The 20,314-nt window shown below is 43.9% G+C and overlaps 1 protein-coding gene across 7 annotated transcripts in view; it reads left to right on the top strand.

The window, feature by feature from the left end:
- MEGF11 (multiple EGF like domains 11) overlaps positions 1–20,314 on the top strand; it is a 361,126-nt gene that overhangs the window by 294,903 nt on the left and 45,909 nt on the right. For all 7 annotated transcript variants that reach the window (XM_082198340.1, XM_082198338.1, XM_082198337.1 and 4 more), the window contains 2 exons: positions 12,133–12,279; positions 14,025–14,159. In XM_082198340.1, the coding sequence (XP_082054466.1) occupies positions 12,133–12,279; positions 14,025–14,159 (282 nt within the window). The remainder of the gene's footprint in view (positions 1–12,132; positions 12,280–14,024; positions 14,160–20,314) is intronic.

Here is a 20,314-nt window from a genome sequence, read left to right as displayed (position 1 = left end):
TGCCTCTACTGGGCGTTTTTTGAAAAGGGAAATGTCTTTTCCCATCTGAAAGGGGAGCACTTAGCTTTCTGGCTTCTATCAGTGCCCTCTAAGCCTTTAAAAATGTACCATAAGCCTATTAGAAATCAGCTTTAATTTTTCATTGGCTTAATTTCAAGTGAGATGATAAGATTTTAATGTCCTCCTTTTGCTTAAAAATTCTCTCTTTTGATGGGGAACCTTTCAGGATGGCTCCTGCTGATAGCAGACTATTTTTTAAAGAAAGAAAAAAAACTAATCTGCATTTGCTAAGTTATCAAAGGCTCCACTGATGTCCTCATGTTAATTGAGCCTCTGGAACTTATTGATGAGGTGCCCAACTCAGTAGAACTAGATCAGTATCTTAGTCAAGTTTATTTTTTGTTTACCCAAAAGATAGTCCAAGAAGATGTTTTTAGGGCATGAACCGGAATTTTATTTTTTATTTTTTTTAAAGGAGAAGGGAGATTTTAAAAAATAGAATATACCATACCTTCTCAAATAAATGGACAAAAATGGGAGTGGGATGAAGGTGGAAGTGTTATACTATATAAGTCTACTTACACCTTAACATAGTGATGAGGCACCTGTGGTCCTGCAGTTGTTTCTAGACTCCAGTTCTTATCAGCCCCAGCCAGCTTGAGGTGTGATGGTGAGCACCACAGCTCAATAACACCTGGAGGGCCACAGATGCCCCATAGAGCACAGACCTTCCTCATGCTTGAGTCCCTCCAGATGTTCTGGACTGCAGCCACTATCAGCCCCAGCTGACACAACCTTCCTTCCATATTGGGGAAGGCTGATACTACAAACCAGTAAGCAAGGGATGGAAGATCAGAGTTCCTGGTTCAAATCTCACCTCCACCATGAACTCATTTGGCCAGTAACATATTCAGAAGTGCTGGGTACCTTCATGAGTCTCACAGCCATGTCCCTTCCAAGGTCACAGTAACCTTAGAATTATATAGTAATAATAATAATAATAATCAGGGATGCTTGCAACAATAAATGCAGATTTGGCCTTTCAGTTAGATCTGCTCTTTTCTGTGCATATACATGGGCAAATGATTTGGAGTGCTCCAATACCTTCTACCAGAGTGGCTTAAGGTGTGTTTTTCCTTGAAGTTCCATTATACGTAGCAGAACTTCTGAAACGGAAGCACCTTGTGTTTTCGGTGTTGCTAAATGCTCATCTTTGAAGCATACAGCAGCTAAAGAGGTCCCTTTTCATACTGATTGGGTGGCTGTAGGTTACTGGAGACAGGGACCGTGCTGCAGAAATAGTAGTGGGTCTTCAATCCCAGACTCTTACACCACTGTATTTGGTGATGAATATAATATGTGAGTAGCTGGACCATAAAGAAGGCTGATTGCCGAAGAATTGATGCTTTTGAATTATGGTGGTGGAAGAGACTCTTGAGAGTCCCATGGACTGCAAGAAGATCAAACCTATCCATTCTTAAGGAAATCAGCCCTGAGTGCTCACTGGAAGGACAGATCCTGAAGCTGAGGCTCCAGCATTTTGGCCACCTCATGAGAAGAGAAGACTCCCTGGAAAAGACCCTGATGTTGGGAAAGATGGAGGGCACAAGGAGAAAGGGACGACAGAGGAGGAGATGGTTGGATAATGTTCTCGAAGCTACCAGCATGAGTTCGACCAAACTGCGGTAGGCAGTGGAAGACAGAAGTGCCTGGCGTGCTCTGGGGTCACGAAGAGTTGGACACAACTAAATGACTAAACAACATAATATGTGAGTGTGTTTGGCATCTACACTGACTGGCAGTGGTTCTACAGGAGATGTCTGGGGTTGCACCAAAGACCTTTTGCAGGTAAAGCAAATGCTCAGCCACTGAGCTGCACAGTCACAGTCGGAGGCCATGACTCAATGCAGACAGATAGACAATCCCCGGACTTCTACACACATTCCAGAAAAAGCTCGGAACCTAGAAAAGGTACACCATCCATGTAACCAGCCGCCAGACAATGATATTCTAAGAAGACACAAGGCATAGGCAGAGCACAGCATGCAGTACATTAGAGGGCACACAAACCTGCTCCACCTTATGGAGCAGACACCAATGGCTTGAGATAGTTGCACCAAAGCACCACTAACAATGGGCGCACGGGCCTTTCTCCTGAATCTCACCCAACTCCAAAGCACATAGAGCAAGCAAGGGCCCAGGCCAGCATTTCACGCACTCACACAGGGCTGCCAACAACAAAGCACCCTATAGGAAGCCCCCCTCCCAATGTTTCTATTCTGTGCATGACTCGTAATTGGACAGAGGCCAGAACTGTGATGCAAACAAAGCCTCAGCAGGCAGATTCCTCTGCCATCTGCTCTCATGTCTGCTTCACAGGTGATCTAATGATCCAACAGCCCCCGGTGCTAAGATGTGGCAGAATTAAGCTTCCTCCGCCACCAAACAAGAGCTGATGACATGGAAGTCCAGTGGCTTGTTCTGAGAAAACAGCAAGCCCCCTCCTCTGTACGTGGGTTCTCTTGGGCCCTTTAATTATTTTCTCGCACCACCCTAATGTGCCCCAGCACTAAGTTCAGGAATGACAGCTTCAGTATGCCTCCACTCCCATCTGTTCCTCCTGGGCAGCTGAGATGGAGCTAATCAGATGCTATTCCTTCAAACAGCCCTGTTGTATTCCCCTTTATCCAGCCCAGAATGGATGCAGTGGCATGCTAGGTACACACACAACCGAGCGTGCCTCTGTAATTGCTAATGAGTAGATTAAAGTACAAGCTGTTAGGCACTAAGAGGACAGTGCGACGGTAGAGGTAAAACAGCAGAGTCATTGGGAAGGACAAACAGATCACCAGGCACCGGATTATAATATATAAGTAAGCCCCCATGCCATCCTGCATTGGCATCTCTGCAGAATAATCTTTTCTAGGCACTTAGGAAGCTGCCTTATGCTGAATTAGATCACCCATCTAGCTCAGCGCTTCCATACTAGCTGACAGTGGCCAGGGGCGTAGGAAGGGGGGGCAGTGGGGCGGTCCACCCCGGGTTTCATCCAGAGGGGGGTGAGAAGATCCCCCTGGGTGGATCACGTGCAGCGCTGCAACCAGCCACCCAGGCAGCGCTGCACCGCGATCAGACCCCCGCCAGGAGGATCACGCAGCCGCACCAATTGCTCCGTCTTCGTGGGCAGATCCTCGCTCTGGGTGCCCACCTGGCTAGCTCCACTGCTGGCAGTGGATCCCCAAAGTTTTAGGCAGGGGTCTCTCCCATAGCTACCTAGAGATGCCATTGGCGATTGAGTCTTGGCCCTTACGTATGCAAAGCAGATGGCCCCTTTCCCATCAAGGCAGGTAAATGTAAAGGACACCAGGACAGTTAAGTCCAGCCGAATTTGACAATTTCAGGCCAAGGGAGCCAGCATTTGTCCACAGACAGCTTTTCTGGGTCATGTGGCCTGCATCACTAAACCGCTTCTGGCGCACAGAATACCATGACATAAGTCATATCATACGGAAATGCTGTTTATCTTTCCATCGCAGTGGTACCCGTGTATCTACTCGTGCTGGTATGCTTTCAAGAGGCTTGGTGGTTTCATGAGAAGATCAGAGTATGTAAGGGGACAAGGTCCCTACCCCAAAGGAGCTTACAATTTCAAATCCCCCTTCAACTTAGGAAGGGGAAGATACTTGGAAGTGAATGCAACCTGGGAAGAAATTTGGGCTGTTTCAGTTGCACATCCTTCAGTTTGGGAGTTCCAGTTTGAGACTTGCCATGGTGAAGATGGAAGCAGGGTGGTGGTTATTCTGGATAAATCAGTCTGGAACACTTTAGTCTCTGCCTGGTTCTGAGTAGAGCTGGCACATGAAACATGATGGATTTTCCCCAAGGGGGAAAAAGGTTGTCTACAAAACAAATGTTCTACCACTGAACTTATAGTCTTTTCTAGGAGCAGTGGTACGCTCATTGTTCTGTTGGGCTGGGTCCTGGCTCTGGTTCTGTAGGCCCAGGTACAGTGAGTTCCTGCCTCAAGTTCAATGATCCCCTGATCACCAACATCTAACTCAGAGCCAGGACCCAGTCCAGCTCCATAGCTGGCAATAAGAGCATAAGAAGCGCATGCTGGAACTCAGAAGCATTAACTGGAATCATAGAATTGTAGAGTGGGATGGGACCCCAAGGGGCATCAGGCCCAACCCCCTACAAAGCATGAATCACTACTAAAGAATCCCTGACTGATGGCCATCCAACCTCTGCTTTAAAAAGTCCCATGAAGGAGACTCCACACCTTCCAAGGTGATTTGTTCCACTGTTCAACAGCTCTGACACCAGAAAATTCTTCCTCATGTTTAGTGGGAATCTCCTTTCTTGTGATTTGACTCCATTGGTTTGAGTCCTACCATCTGGAGCAGCAGAAAACAAGCTTGCTCCAGCTTCCATGTGACAGCCCTTCAGATATTTAAAGATGGCCATCCTATCACCTCTCAGTTTCCTCTTTCCCAGGCAAAATGTACCCAACTCCCTCAACCGTTCCTCATAAGGCTTGGTTTCCAGACCCTTGACCATCTTGGCCACCCTCCTCTGTACGCATTCCAGCTCGTCAATATCCTCCTTACTACCTTTGAGGTAGAGCTTAGCTATCATGACTAGTAGCCATTGACAATGTTCTCCGGGAATTTATCCAGTCCTCTTTTAAAGCTACCCAAATTAGTGGCCATCACTGCCTCCTGCAGGAGCAAGTTCCATAGTTTAACTCTGCAACGTGAAGAAGCCCTTTTAAAAATTTATCCTGAATCTTCCAACATTCGGCTCCACTAGTATCTAGTATTATGAGAGAAGAAGGAAAACTTTTCTTCTCTCCATTTTCCTCTCTGTTGTTCCCGACTCAGTGTCCTGGCCGCTGCTGGGTTTTCAGGGTCACAGCAGACAGAAGGATTGCCTTCCCTTTTGTCTGGGTGCTGGTCTGGCTGAGCTAGGGAGCTCCCAGGTGCCTCAAAATCTCCTTGATACCCAGCACGAATTCTGCAGCTTTGACAGGCTCACATGGCCTGCAGTGAATCAGACCTAATCTCTCTCTGCACTCCAGGAACCGCTATCCAAATGTCAGAGACAAGTGGCTGTTATGACTTTGTGCCATGCTGAGAAGACAGAGGAGAGTAGCAGGGTGTTTAGCGTCAGATCCACCATGTCTATTGAAGTCCTGTCAAAACTAATTTCTGTGGAATGTACTTTGAGATGGTGATTAATGTGTGGTGTGTTTTTGTTTTTTAATGTGGAGAGAGAGAGAGAGAGAGAGAGAGAGAGAGAGCACGCTCCAATAATAAAATAATTACAGCGTATACATTGATCTATCCATCTCCCCACAGATCCTTCTTTCCTTTCCCCCACTTTCAAACAAGAGGAAAGGAAGCTACATCCTGTAATTTCTCCAGGTCTTACATCCCTTAGAAAATAATTAGATTCCGTTCAGTAGCAAGAACCCCCCCCCCAAGACTCTGCCACAGTCAAGGGGATAGGAGGAGCAGATCCAGGCCGAAGCCTCCAGCTCTCATTTATTCCAATCCACCTTCTTCCTTCCTTCTTTTCTTCCTGCATTTGGAGAAGTGTGGTTGTATTGTCTAGAGGCATGAACAACCAGTTTCATTAGGAGCAGGATCTGCAGTTCAGCCAAGTTGGATGGAAACACAGCAAGGGCCGAAACCAGGGGGCAGTTTCTTTTCTCCTCGACAAGAGAAATTTTGTGCCGTAGGCAGAGTGGAGAAATGGCAGAGTACAAAAATGTTAACATCCTTTGTGATGATGATTATTTGTCAATTTGTATTATACTGCTCAATTATACCATCATTATACCAAAATAGGTGTCTGTGTGGTTTACAAAATGTAAAAAAATACAAAAAAAGACACAACATTACTAAAATACACTATAATTAAAATACAAACTAAAGCAATCCCATTGCACATAGGACCAGGACTTTTTTCCGTTCCGGCACCTCTCAGGTGGGCGCCATTGACATTATAAGAGAAGAAGGGTAGTGTTCATGGTGAGTTCCGGCACCTCTTTTTCTAGAAAAATATAGCACTGCACAGGACTCACAGTTTCTCTCTTGGGACTTGTTGGCTTGTGTGAGTTGAGACTATGGTGGTCCCAGGAAGAGATCCAGGATCTTTCCAAACACAAGGGTGAAAATGCCGTGCTTTATTTATTTGATCCCCCCCCCCAGGGCATCTTCATGGTGCCATTAAATCATTGTCCTCTTTCATTTTCCCATGAACCTTCTCTCTCTTTTAGACCATAGAAAATCTAACCTTTTTAGAAAGAATGCGAATGTTTGCTACAGCTGTAGATTGCCTTAGTGCTGCCCTTCCTTGTTTTCTAAGAGGCACACTTTTGACATGTTCATTGTGGAATAAGCCAGGTGAAAATATCGCCCCTGTATACCTTCCTGGTTGGTATCATTTTATCAGCATTTTTGTTTTTTCTCTATCCATCTATCCAGCCATCGGTCTTTTAATGAGCACCATAACTGTTCTTTGCCTACATTTCTAAAAGAAGATATTAAAATTTAGTTTGAAAGCACTTAAATGAAAGAGTGTTGTAGAGCTAATTAAAAATTGATTTAATGTAACAGAGCAAAAGACCCCACTGCATTTTCTGTTGCTGTCGTTTCTTTGTTTCAGATTTAAGGTAAAACAGTTTGTTTAAAATAAGTATGTGTGTATATGAGAGAGAGAGGAGAGAGGTGTAATTGTCATGTCAAATAGATACAACTGAGTTCTGCCTTTATCATATTACAAGTAAACATGGAGAGTTGTGCAACTGAAAATCTTCTAATAAGGGCCACTCCATGTGTTTGCTATCTATCTCTCTTTGCTAACCTTTGGAATCTAAACATGCTTAAAAGGTGTGATCCTGCTCTCATCTGTTAGATGTGATTAAGGCTTCCCTTCCACCACCTCTGCGTTGTGCTAAGTCAGTATCCCCATCAGGAATCATCTTGCCTTTATTTAGTCCTGGGAAGACACTGCCTCATTAGTCTTGAGCTAGAGGTGACTTCTCTGCCGCGGGAAACGGAGATGCATTTTAATGCTCCTGCCTTTTTAAAAGAAAGGAGCTGGTGTCATTCTCTGAAAAACTCAAGACAAGAAATAATGTTCCTTAATTGTCTCCATTTATAAATAGCCCGGTTTACAATGAAAGAATTCTAGTCCAAATATTGCTGTCAAAATGGAGGAAGCAACGTGACAACTCTTCCCTTAATCCCAGTTTGCACTTAATTCCAGGAGTCTGGGTTGGCAGTATTTAAAATGAGGGGAGGCAATCCATCATTAGGTTATACATTCTAATTGTGCAAGTAGTCCACGGTGGGTTAAGCCACTTTGTGCCCCCCCCCGGTCATTTATTGCCTGCTGGGTTTTTATGGGTACTGCCAAACAGCTTCTCCCAAGGGATCAGGACCCCTAACACAACTGAAATGTAGCAAGCATGGTTAGCAAAAGTCTCCCAAATCATATTGTTGCACACACCCTAATCTCCAAGTGGCAGGAAGCTCCAGAGGTTATAGCGCTTTGCCCAGAGTTTGGTTTCCTTAGAATGAAGGTCAATGGAGAATGTGGTGTCTTTAGGATATATGGTTTTATTTAGACATATATACAACCTGAGTATAGCTTGGAGGGCCTCAGTCACAGCATTAACACTCACTGAATCTTGCCTCTCCACTCAATTCCCAGGGAGTTCTCCAAACCATATCTATGGGTCTTGCACAGAACAAGACCAGCTTCTGTCTCTAGCTTGCAGCATCAGCCAAACTCTCCTTCCAGCACTAACTCTCCTGGCCTATTGCTCTCCATCTTGGTGATCTGGCATCCAGCCAGGTGAGGTGTGGAAAGGCCCACCCATTTGTCTCTATGGCAACAAATGGACTTTTCCACCTGGCCCAGTAGAGCAATTCTGATATTCTGTTATTGTTACTTATTATTTTCTTTCCTTTTTCATTTTACTCACCTTTTATTTATTTTTAGGTTTGTGGTTGAATTGAAAGGGAATTGATTTATGGTGCCTTGTTTCCTTATAGTGTACGTTTATATCAGTAATACCGGTAATTTCCAGGGGGAGTAGCTGTGTTGCGCTAATACAGCCAAAAGAAAGAGAGTTTTGTTGCACCTTAAAGACTAATAATTTTATTGGGGCAGTAAGCTTTCATGAAGCAATGTCCACTTCATCAGGTGCTTATCAGTAATATGTCAGTAATATAGTCAGTCCATGATATAATGCAATATAAAGCTGTTCTTTTCTTTACTTTCAACATGCTTCTGAACCTCATGTTAAGATGCCTCTGGCTTTGGTACAACATCCCTTCTGAAATGTGTAATTATTCCTGAACTTGAATAGCGGTGGGTGGAGGGATGAGTCCTGCTATGCTCCTTTAGTGCACTATCCACAGATATTTTTGAAAACTGCCCTGTATGTATGCTCGACAGTGATCGTTCTGTCAGTTTTAATAATCCTCCAAGCAGGATATCCGAGTGGGTGGCAAGTCTACCAACATGGCATGTTCCTCATGGCAGCCTAATGAAGCCATCAAAAAGCAGGAAATGAGCTGAAATGAAGCTTATCCATGGCAGCACATATAATCCAAACTCTGGCTGAGTTCAGGTATTTTGGAGTCATCGCCCGCGCTTATCCTTTTATCCGCGAGAAACATGCGCTTGGCTGATAAAGAACTTCCGGATGGTGTAGGGATTGCTGGCTTAAATGAGGTCTGTATCAGATCTCAAGGCACACTGAGGCAGCAAACTCCTGAGCTCTCAGTCTGATGCTCATGTGCTTTAACAGGACCTGTGCAGCATGCGACCTGCGGAGCCAAACGCAGCCCCTGCCTCCTGGCATGTAGTGTGTGGCCTGTCAGTGCAAGGACAACCCTTCTGGTATTGCAGGGCCAGGCAGACATTAAAAACCGGAAGTTTATCAGCTCCTGGCTGGGTTGCCATACATAGCTGGTGGGGTGCATTCTGCTTTGTGGGTACTGAGCTAAAATATGCAGGAGGCAGTGGAGGAGAGGTTTTGTAAAATATATGATTAATTATTCCCTTGCACAATATATACCTCCCAACCCTTTTTCTTCCTTTACTTTCCCGTGCCTTTAGCCACATGGAATGCACTAAGTGGTGGTTACTGTTCATCAAAAGTGTAGACTCAGAGCATAAACTTGCTACTTCTTCAAAGCAGAACAGCCAGTAGCAGAGCTGGCTGCATGGGTGCCCGGAGGCACATGGGTGCCATGCACCTGGGGTGGTGGGGCGATCTGCCGTGTGGTGGCAGCGCAATCAACACGCAGCTGCAGCGATGCAATCCTCCACACACAGCAGTGTGATCCTCCACGTGCAGCTGCGGTGGTGTGATTCTCCATGCGGCAGCAGCTTGCACAGCTGCATCCTGGGGTGACAGGCCTAGCCCCCCACGGTGTGCCTTTTTGTCACCCCCCTCAGAGATGGCACCTGGGGCAGGCCGCCCCCACCGCACCCCCCTCCCTATGCCCCTGAGAACAGCATTCTCAAACTACGGGCTGATTTTCTTTCCAAATCTACCTTGCTAATGTCAAGGTCCCAGTGCATCCATCAAGAAAGTGTTGTGGTGTTTTCGGTCATGTTTAAAGCCAACCGTGTGAAAAATGCTGTTTCTTCCATGCTGGTTTGGGCAAGGTCAAGCCCACACACATTCACATGTAGCAAGTTCAGCGATTAAACTGCAGGTGTAATTCAGCTGGCTGCAGCCCCATGATACAGTTCAGAGAGTACCAAGAGTGCTGCACTTGCACAGTCTGAAAGACCAAAACCCTACCACACATCACAACTGTGATTAAAAGCCATTCCACAAAACAAACTTTATGGAGTTGAATTAGTTCAGATGCATGCCCTCTACCATTCCTCAGATGAAAACAGGGACATTTTATTCTACATCAGTATCACTGCTTAAGCATTTCCTCCTGGTCAAGTAAAAAAGTTATTAGAGGAAACACACAAAACGGCAGTATTTTAAGTACAGAAATCTTTGAATGTATGTATTGCCTGGGGAGGAAAGAAAACCCCAAATCAATAAATACAACTAACTTATAGGTGTGTGTATGAAAATTGTGCATTATCATCATGCGTTTACAAGTATTTTGGAAGGATGATAGCTTTGAACAACGATTATTGTTGCAATTGTGCAGGTGTATCCTATGGGGTATTCTAATGTCTATTTTGGGGTACAGGGACATACAACTGTTATGGGGGATACATAAACTTCCTTTTTTAATGTTTCAAACTTCTAAACAAATTGTGAATGTGTTAGCAACTGCAGCACCCTGGAGCTGTGGTGAATCCTGTGGATGGCTCAGCAGCACAGACACCCCTCACCCCCCCCACCCCAGGCATCCCCTCCCCCATCCTGTCCTGGGACTCCCCTTCACTCAAATGCAAAAAATGGGGAGACTCATCAGATTTCAGAAGGTGCCACCAGTTCAGCTCATGGGAGAGATCAATGCCTTTTTCCTGTCCACGTGAGAATCCCCCTCTTTTGCAACTGTTAAAGGCACAGGCACCCTTGCTCCAGCTCAAATCTGATCAGGTTAAATGATTCTCATGAGTACTCCCATTAATCTGAGTAAAATAAAGTCTTGCCCTCGTGAGTCTTACACAGATGAGTGACAGCTCCTTAGAGACCCCTGTGGGCTTGCAGGATTGGGCCCTGGTTTATTTTAATTCATTTGTTGACAAGTGAAAGAGCAGGAGCCCTTATTTAAATGTCACTAATTAGAATACTGGAGGACAGAGCCTTTAAATCACCTGCTAAGAGTCTCTGCACACACAGAGTGCACGTTGGAAGATTTGAACGTCATAATAAATGCCAAACTATTGTCCTGGGAGCCATTTGGTGCCTGGATTTGCATCTCTGCACGTTTGCAGAGCATACAAATTTATGTGAATAAAGAGAGAGTCCAGGGTAGGATCTATCCACTATGCTAAGTGCTCTGCAGAGCGGGGACATAACCTGTGTCCTAATAATCAGAGAACATTTATTTTTCCATTTCGTCCATGTATGAAGGGCAGTATACAATTTAAGCACCAAAATCACAGATTTAAGCTCCTCACCACAGATGAGCATGCAAATTGCAACAATTCCCACTTCCTTTTCTATCTCCGGTGCAATTCTTTTGACATTCCTACCTGGACATTTATTTCCTGAAAGCCCACACTGAAGCTACAAATTCAGGGGAAGGGTTGCTGCCTTTCTCCACCACTCCCATCCTCTTGCTGCTTCTGACATATGTCTTCTAAAGTGCATGAAGCAGCCTGGGTGCCAAGACAAAGGGTGCCACCATCACAGCAGCCATGCCCATCACCCTATTAGACTCTACCCTGTATGACTTAACATAAATAATATCAGGCATTTTATTATTTTGCCAGTTTTATTGCGAATTTAAAATGTGATGCTAGCCTTAAAATGAATTGCTATATTTTGTTTCAAAATTAACTGGTATGGGACAACTTATTGCAATGATGTCCTTCTGCTGGTATTTTATTATCATGCCTGTTATGTAGCGCTTTTCCCTGGGGGGACGCAGAGGGACGCATACCCTTAAACATTTTGTGAATCTAAGTTTGGCCTAATTGAGGGGTAGTATTTCAATATGAGTAGGAAAATGAGAGTACTGTACCCCTAAACATTTTTTTAGGGGAAAAAGCACTGCTGTTATGTATTCAGAGGTCTGTGTTTGCCTAAGCTTGAGTCTAAGGATTCTGAGCCCCTGTGTTCTGATTCGATACATGATATCCAATCACAGAACATTTCAGGATTTGGACCTCTACCATTGGCCCTTAAATTCTGAGTCATGATTCGCAGCTGGGAAGTTTAGACAGCCAGTCACGTTGGGAGTGGGAGTGGCCCAGGCCTTCGGAAATGTATATAAGCAGTTGCCCAGTTCTGTTAGTTCAATAAAGGTTCTTGTTGTTATCACTGTGTGTGATAACCTCTTGGGAACCCACCTACACCTCAGTGCCTTCACCCTAATTAACTGAAAAACAGTTAAAAACAACTTACAGTCACAAAAAGGCGTCAGATGTAAAGCATTTTGGATTTGCATTTCTGCTCTTCTCCAGGCATCCATTGCGACAGTGTCTGTCCAGAAGGGCGATGGGGACCCAACTGCTCCATCACCTGCAACTGTGAAAACGGAGGGTCCTGCTCCCCAGAGGATGGGACCTGCGAGTGTGCACCAGGCTACCGAGGACCGCTGTGCCAAAGAAGTAAGTTCTCCCCCCAACCTACGTACTTTCCTCCACTTTCCATTGGCTAAATGCCTGCCTCATCCCATCCCTAATTCCTCTTCAGCCATTATGTGGAGAGGAGACCATAGGGAAGCAGGGGGCCATAGGAGCCAACTCCTAGGGGCTGAGGGGTCTCGGACACCCCAATAAAATATTTGAGGGGGCTGGGGGGGCAAAGTTGATGGACCGATTATTCAGGACAGGGCTTACCCCCCTCCCCAACGAATATTTTATTTAAGTTAGTCTCTTGCCCTGCAAAAAAAGGCCTGGATGAGGGATCCACAACAGAGGTTGTGGAACTGAGCTTGACCCAGTTATCCCATCCTCAGGTTTGCAGTTTGTATGGCGGGAACACCCAAACACAATTACTGAGTCTACACTGGAATTGTGCGATTAAACTCAGAATGGCTCTTTACAGAACCAGTGTCTTTAACTCTGCAAATAACTTTTGCACACACATAAAATTCCCAGTTCACTTCTCGTTCCCCAGCCCCAAATTTCGCAGGTCAGCCTTGGCACAGGCAAAAGCTCCTTTCCCCCCAAATAACTTGCAGCTGCTGTTTTTCTTTTTTATTTAAAGCCATTACGGTGCTGACCTGGGCCAGGGCTGCCATCCACAGCCTTTGTGCATTTCAATTACAAACCCCTCTTTCCCTGTGAGTTCATGGCAATTCTCTCTGTGGCTGTAAAACTGCTCTCCAGACCCACAAAAGAAGCCCTCACAGAGTCGGGGAACCAAGGGGGGGTTTATTCCTCTCTCTTTTTGCAAACTTTATATCCCCAGGGTTTAGAATGTGACAAGAGGAAATTGAAACTTTCCCAGAGAGAGGAGAGAAATAACAGGTTAGCTCTATCAGTCGGTGGTGCAAAGGCCGGGAGGGCATCTGAGTGCCTTCATCTTATCCATGTAATCAGGCTGTATAGCCCAAGGTGGTCTGCTTGGAGCTGTGGCAAGAAGAGAGTTTGGCTTCCTTCCACCATTATCGGCGGCCTCATTATGCCAGGAGTTGCACCTGCCCCCTAAGTATCCCTCGTTATCAGATCCGTCCCTGAACTGAACTTGCATATTTAAAGTTGCTGCTTCTCCCCACTAGGCCTGACAGGTATGGAGGGTCTTGTTGCTTTTGTTCCTTTCTTTGCTTCTGATAGTTCATTTGTGTCTTGAATATAGAGATGGAGGGGAAATTCAATTCTGTTTCCTATTATTATTATTTATTATTATTATTATTATTTTATTTTTATTATTTGAATTTATATAAAGCCCTATATCCGCGGGTCTCAGGATGGTTCACAGAATAAAACCAAAATATAAAAACCACAAAATACATAATCAGAATAAAAACAACAACCTAATACCCACACACATTTTAAAAGGGCATAGGATTTAAATGCAAACCCCCTCCTAATTTGTGCTTTCCGCAACAATACACAAACTGAAACACAGCCATCCTTCGGAATCCAAATTTTGCATTGCAGTTCTCCAGCCAAATAATGGATGCAAAAATATATAGGCTTAGGAAGGTGTGCATTAAAAAGATATATTCATGAAAACAACATATAAAAATGCATTCAATTAAGAAAAAATGTAGTCAAGTGGTTAAACTGTATGGTGCTTTCTTCGTAAACTGCATGCATTGTTGCAAATAACTGTAGTAACGATGAGGACTAGTGACTTGTTTCTGCCTTCTTTACAGTTGTAGTACAGCTTTTGTTATTTATTTTAGTTTGTCCACCTGGTTTCTACGGACATCAGTGCAGCCAGCCGTGTCCCCAGTGCATTCATAGCACTGTCCCCTGTCATCACGTTACAGGACATTGTGACTGCCTCCCAGGATTTTTTGGCCCACTCTGCAATCAAGGTATGAAGACTCTTGGTGGTTCTCGCTGGTTGTATTTATTTATGAGCAATTGATAGAAGCCAATGGAAAGGTTTCTGGGCAAAGCTCGCCTTTTTGTACTATTATTATTCTTGTAAGCCTTTGAGGTTCTAGATAGCAGCAGGGGAAAGAAAACCTGTTTTCCTTTGTAGGCAGAAATGCAAATAAGCACTTAGTCTCCCCTTTGTAAATAAGTTGTATGCTAACATGCTTAAGTAAGGCAATTCCTTAGTTTTGGACAGAAGTGCAAATAAAATGTGGCAGATGTTGCAAATGCAGCCGGCTACTCAAGGCTCACATCTCTTTACTGTCAGAACCTAGAGCATCTCAGGCACACAGTGGCACTTGTAAGTTGTGCTGTTAATTAAATGTAAAAGGTACTTGTCAGTTAGTACAGACTGCACACACAGGCAAGTACATATTGCCGGCAGGAACTTTTTAAAATGAAATTCTGAAATCTTGTTTGAGTTGGCCGATAGCTGAGAGATGAGCATTGTGAATGAGCTCTTGTTGTCCATACTAAAAGTCCCAGGTTTCACCCCAGGCTAGGAAAGACCTCAGGGGTGGGGCTGGGAGTGAGGTGGAGCAGTCAACATTGGACAAGATGGACCCAAGGGCCTTTCTCAGGAAAAAAGCAACTTCATGGGGCCATATATTTAAGGGCTGGGGCCGTAGCTTATAATAATAATTATAAACCGTATAATTATTATTATTATTATTTATTATTTATACCCCGCCAATCTGGGCAGCTTCCAACAGAATATTAAATTACAACAACCTATTAAACATTAAAAGCTTCCCTAAACAGGGCTGCCTTCAGATGTCTTCTAAAAATCTGGTAGTTCTTTGACATCTGGTGGAAGGATGTTCCACAGGGCGGGTGCCACTACTGAGAAGGCCCTCTGCCTGGTTCCCTGTAACTTGGCTTCTCGCAGCCAGGGAACCGCCAGAAGGCCCTCGGCAATGGACCTCAGTGTCCGGGCAGAACAATGGGGGTGGAGACGCTCCTTCAGGTAAACTGGACCGAGGCCATTTAGGGCTTTAAAGGTCAGCATCAACACTTTGAATTGTGCTTGGAAACGTACTGTGAGCCAGTGTAGGTCTTTCAAGACCGCCTTGGAAGTCAAACAGCTTCCGAGGTTCATCTCTCCATTTATTTCAATGTATTTTGCCAACCAGCAATTGCGCCTCAGTTGTTGAACGTTTCAGAACTCAAACAGTTTTCTGGAATGGATTATGTTCGACAACCAAGGTTCCACTGTATATCGCAATGTTTAGCTAGTGCTATATCGCAGTGTTGAAAACCAGATATCGCCCAGCCCTAGTAAATGTATATTTCTTATTTGGGTGCAATCTTCAATGTTTTGTTTTAATATTTCATAATGATTCCTTTGATGTTTTCAGTTAGGTTGCAAACTGCTGTGGGATTTGTTTATTAATTCTCAAAATGCAAAGTGGCATAGACAAATGGGAGACTAAGGCCACCCTGGACCACAATTCCCATCAGCCCTCAGGCAGCAAGCTGGCTGAAGGGAGTTGCAGCCTAAAACATCTAGAGGACACCAGGTTGTGTTGATTTAACAGATAATATGCTGCATGGCATTTGCCTGTCTGGTCATCATCTTTTGTTTCTGGGGGGGGGGGGTTAAGAAAAAAATAGAACTCACTCTTTTTTTAATGCCGTGCTTTTCCGCAAGGTACAAATTATAGGCAGTACTTAGGCAAAAATAATTAAACATAGATTAAGTCGAAACATATGTTTTCTTTTCTCCTTGCCACTTTCACCACCAAGATGTAGAGCAATTGATATGAGAGCAAGCACTTTACTTTCCCCTTTTCGGCGAATGTGTTTGTCTCAATGCAAAAACCCCAGCTTAGTTTTCACAGTCTGAAGCAGGCCTAATTATCTCATTAAGCAAAACCCTGTTTTCTTGATTTCAATCTGTTGAGCGTCCCTGCCTTCCCTTTGAAATGTTGATCCACCCAGCAGAATTGCCATAAAATATTCATGTTCTAATTAAAGGCAGTCGGTGTTGCAATTTGTCATAATGTTGCAAGCATATGATATGATATATATGCTTTTCTTTAATATAAAAAATGAGAAAGAAGAGAAGAAGGATGCATTTTAATAATTTATTTTAGGCTAACTTGGTGCAAATATTGCTGTTTTCAAAATGCAGCTATTATTGCAGGTGCTTTACTTTTTTGCTAACTAGAAAGATTATTTAGAGCTAAGCAGAGAGGAAGAAAACTCCTCTCTGTGCTAGCAGCCCTAGAGAGAGAGCATTTACAGAGGGTTGTCCTATGGCCCATACCTGTGTCTTGGGTCACACCTCCTTGATCCATTTTCTTGGGGAGGGAGGGAAATAAGAGAGAAGAGGAAAGGACCCATCTAAATTGTATATGTGAGTAAAGGGGGGGAACAATACCTTGGATTGGAAGATGGGCCCTGCGTTGTACTCTGGGGTCAAATGGTTTCTGGGCTCTTGAAAAATTGATGGCCACAGGGTGGTCCAAAGGGATGTTGTGGTTCGCCAGCCATCTTCCAGCGGACCACCTAATTCCTGCTGCTGGCTGATAGGCTTCTAGCAGGGATTTCATCTCCTCTTCTTTTATTTATTGATTTTAAAATATTTATTTCCTAGGGCAGCTCAGAGTATGAAATTTAAAACAAGTTATTGCAACCATAGCAAAACAAAGTAAACAAGTAAAACTACATGAATCAGGGCTGCAGTTTTTAATCGATTAACCGGTGAGATCAGTCAGCCTTAAAACGTTTTTAATCAACTGAATAGGCACCCCGAGATACATGCGGAAATAATGTTTAGAATAAAAACTGTCAGCGGCAAGCAACATCTTCAGTGGGTCTTTCTCCTTTTTCCCTCTTGGCCGTAGGGGGAATCTCTTTCCTACGATGATGCCTCACAACTAGAGTGCATCATCTTAGAAACAAAGGAAATGGGTTTTCTTGCTTTAGAAATGGCCAGCATGACGAAGGTGCTTCTGGTGAACCAGAGCAGCTCACAGAAATGCCGTTTACCTTCCCGCCAAAGCGGTACCTATTTATCTACTTGCACTTGATGTCCTTTCAAACTGCTAGGTGGGCAGGAGCTGGGACCAAACAACGGGGGCTCACCCTGTCGCGGGGATTCAAACTGCCAACATTCCGATCGGCAAGCCCTAGGCTCTGTGGTTTAGACCACAGCGCCACCAGCATACCACTAAGGGCCTTGTACACTAATACAAAAACCTTGAACCTGGCCCAGTAATGTATAGGCAGCCAGTGCAGATTTTGAACACTGGAGTTGATTATATATTGATTTCTCTTGATAGAGGGCTTGCCTACACTTCCACTTCTCCCATGCCTAGAAAGCACATGTATGAGCAATTTTCTGCTTTTCCTGTGCTTTCTAGGCATGGGTCCGAGCAATTTTTTTTTTGCCCCACCACTTTCCCTGGGAAAACTTGCTCTTTAGTGCTGAATCAGTGCAAACATCAGTTGAGGTTTGTTCCAATTCAGCTATAAAGATTGAGATTCCCCAGCGGAAAGCAGCAAGAAGAGAGGAAGTCTGGATGCACCCTTAGTTCCGTTTACATTCCTAAGAATTTGGGTTGTGGTCAATGACAACTTTATAAGCTCAACAAGGGGGGTCATTGAATCCTAATCTGGAATTATGCAATGGGAGGCCAAAGCCAAGCTAAAGATCCCCTACCATTAATAGGAATACAAGCAGCTTGGATTGATAACGAATTATAGCTGCCAGAAAACAGCTGATATCTCAGCAGGGGCTTGGAGTAGTCCCCCTTCAGAGCTCTAATAACTAATTAACATGGCAATTACATCCTTGTATTCCTAATACAGAAGGCATTATTCCCCTTTTCTGTATTCAAAATGTCTCAGATCCATTTAACTATTGTTTGTGCGTAATGCATGCAGCTTCAGTGAAGATCTTAATAGGCTCTAAGAAGGGTAAACAACTCACTTTTGAAAATGGTTCTAGTGGGTTGTTTCCCTCCCTACACGGTTCAGAGAATCTTGGAGAATGAAGATATATAGTAAACATTTTACAGGCAAATATACCTCACAATACCATATATATCCCATTATATGGTTGAGTTGACTTGTTTTCCAAATTGCTCAGCCTTTGGCTTCATAGGTAATGAAATGTGCAACAGTGTTGTTCATCTGAGGCCGACTTGCATCAGAACCAGACCAACCAAACTACCAGGTTTTGGACTACCAGGTTCCCAGTGCACTCTGGGTTGCTGTTTTTTTACCAGCCAGAAGGGCATTGCAGTTCATGTCTAATGACAGCATTTGCATGTCGTGGTCAACACTATTTATTATATTTATTTATCCCATGTATGAATCATCACCTATGAAACGTCTCAAAGTGATTGACGGTAATAACATCAACAATTTAAATAATTTATTATGTTAAAACTATTCAAATCCAATGCAGATAACAGACTGGGATTTAGAAGGCTTGTTGAAGGAAAACTATAGGTCATGGTTTAGTGTGAACGCAGAAAAGATCCATGCTTTCCCAGCAGGAGCAACAAAGCCACATTCTCTAGTTTAGTGTTACATCCAAACTGAGGACTGTGGTTTGTTTTGCTCCAAACAGGGGAGAAATTTGACTCAGTTCACATTTAAAGCTGAATTTCTCAAATTTGCACTTTCTGAAAGGAGCCTGCGAATGAAAACGCTTCCACCCTCCAGAATTTGCCTGTATTTGAATTTTGCAGTGCAGATCTCCAACCTGTTTACAGAAATGTAACTCTTACAGAAATGTGTGCATTAAAAAAAAATAGTAAATATAACATACAGCTGCATACAAATGTTATTGGGAGGAATCTGCCATGAAATGCTAAAGAATTTTCATGCAGTTTATTTTAAGTGGGCCCCGGCAGTAGAAAGATTGAGAAGCCCTCTCTGAGAGTATATGTGATTTCCCAGCAACTTCTGTGACTCTGTCGCAGTCCGATAAGGGCCATATAACATCATCGCCTTCTTTTTATTTTATGTAAATTGGCTTTCTAAAACCAGGCTGTTGGGAACGTCCTCTTGATGGGATTATGTTTCTGCCAAGGATGCCTGTCACTGAATCCATCTTTTTTTTTTCCCCTCGATAACAAAATTGTGTTATAATATTGCTGAGATCTGTTAGAACAATGGGTCTGTGCATGAGGGAAGACAGGTGGACAGATTGTTTCGGTGTTTCGTCCTTTCTCTCTAGTGTGAATATTTCTCCCTTCTCTTCCCGCCTGCTACGTTTTCTCTCATTTCAGTGAGAAAACTGTTCCATTTAGCATTTAACTTCAAAGTCAACTTTATCTACTCTGGGAGGGAGATAAGTGTGTTTTGAGACTGTATGTGATTGTCTTCCGGCCTATTCTTACCGTCCCTGTCATGGCGGGAGTTGGAACTGGCAGATGATTCCCAGCTCCAGATTTTAATCTCGGACTGAAGCGCTTTGGGAATAGATTGAGGTCATCTCCCGTGAATGTGAATCAGGAAGCATGAATTGTCGAAATGCTAAAGTAGGGAAATAATGCCAAAACAAAAACAAAATACCTCTACCTATTTGCAAGGCTATGAGTCCAGTTATGTTTGTGTGCCTTCGTTGCACTGATGGACTGGGTGAGCTGGTTTTATCTGTTTAGTGAGCGTGGTTATATGATGCCTGCTTTTGTCAGGGAGAGAATCCAGCAGCCAATAAGAACAATTTGACAATGCTTCCATTGTCATGCTAGAAAACAGGGACTACGTGCTGGTTTTCCATCAGTATTCTGTAGTTATGTTGGAACCTAAGGATATAACTGTCTGTATAGAAGAGTTTAATTCAATACCCTCAAGACCTGCTACGGTTACAGCGTTCCTTCACCAACCTGGGGCACGCTGTATGTTTTAGACAAGTCAAGGCTGCGATGGCTGGTGCTAATTGGAGTTGAATTCCAAAACATCTGCAGGGCACCAGATTGGCTTTAGAATAAAATTAAAGGGTTTTTTCCTCCCCTGTCTTATGGACTAAGCAGTGCTAGGTAAAAAACTTAATACTGATGCTCTCTCTCTTTCCCTCCCTCCCCCCACTCTCTCTCTTTCTCTCTCTCTCTCTATGTTTTCTTTTGTAATG

The sequence above is a fragment of the Podarcis vaucheri genome, assembly GCF_965113315.1.
Source record: "Podarcis vaucheri genome assembly, chromosome: 14".
NCBI lineage: Eukaryota > Metazoa > Chordata > Lepidosauria > Squamata > Lacertidae > Podarcis > Podarcis vaucheri.
This window is presented reverse-complemented; position numbering and strand designations above follow the sequence as displayed.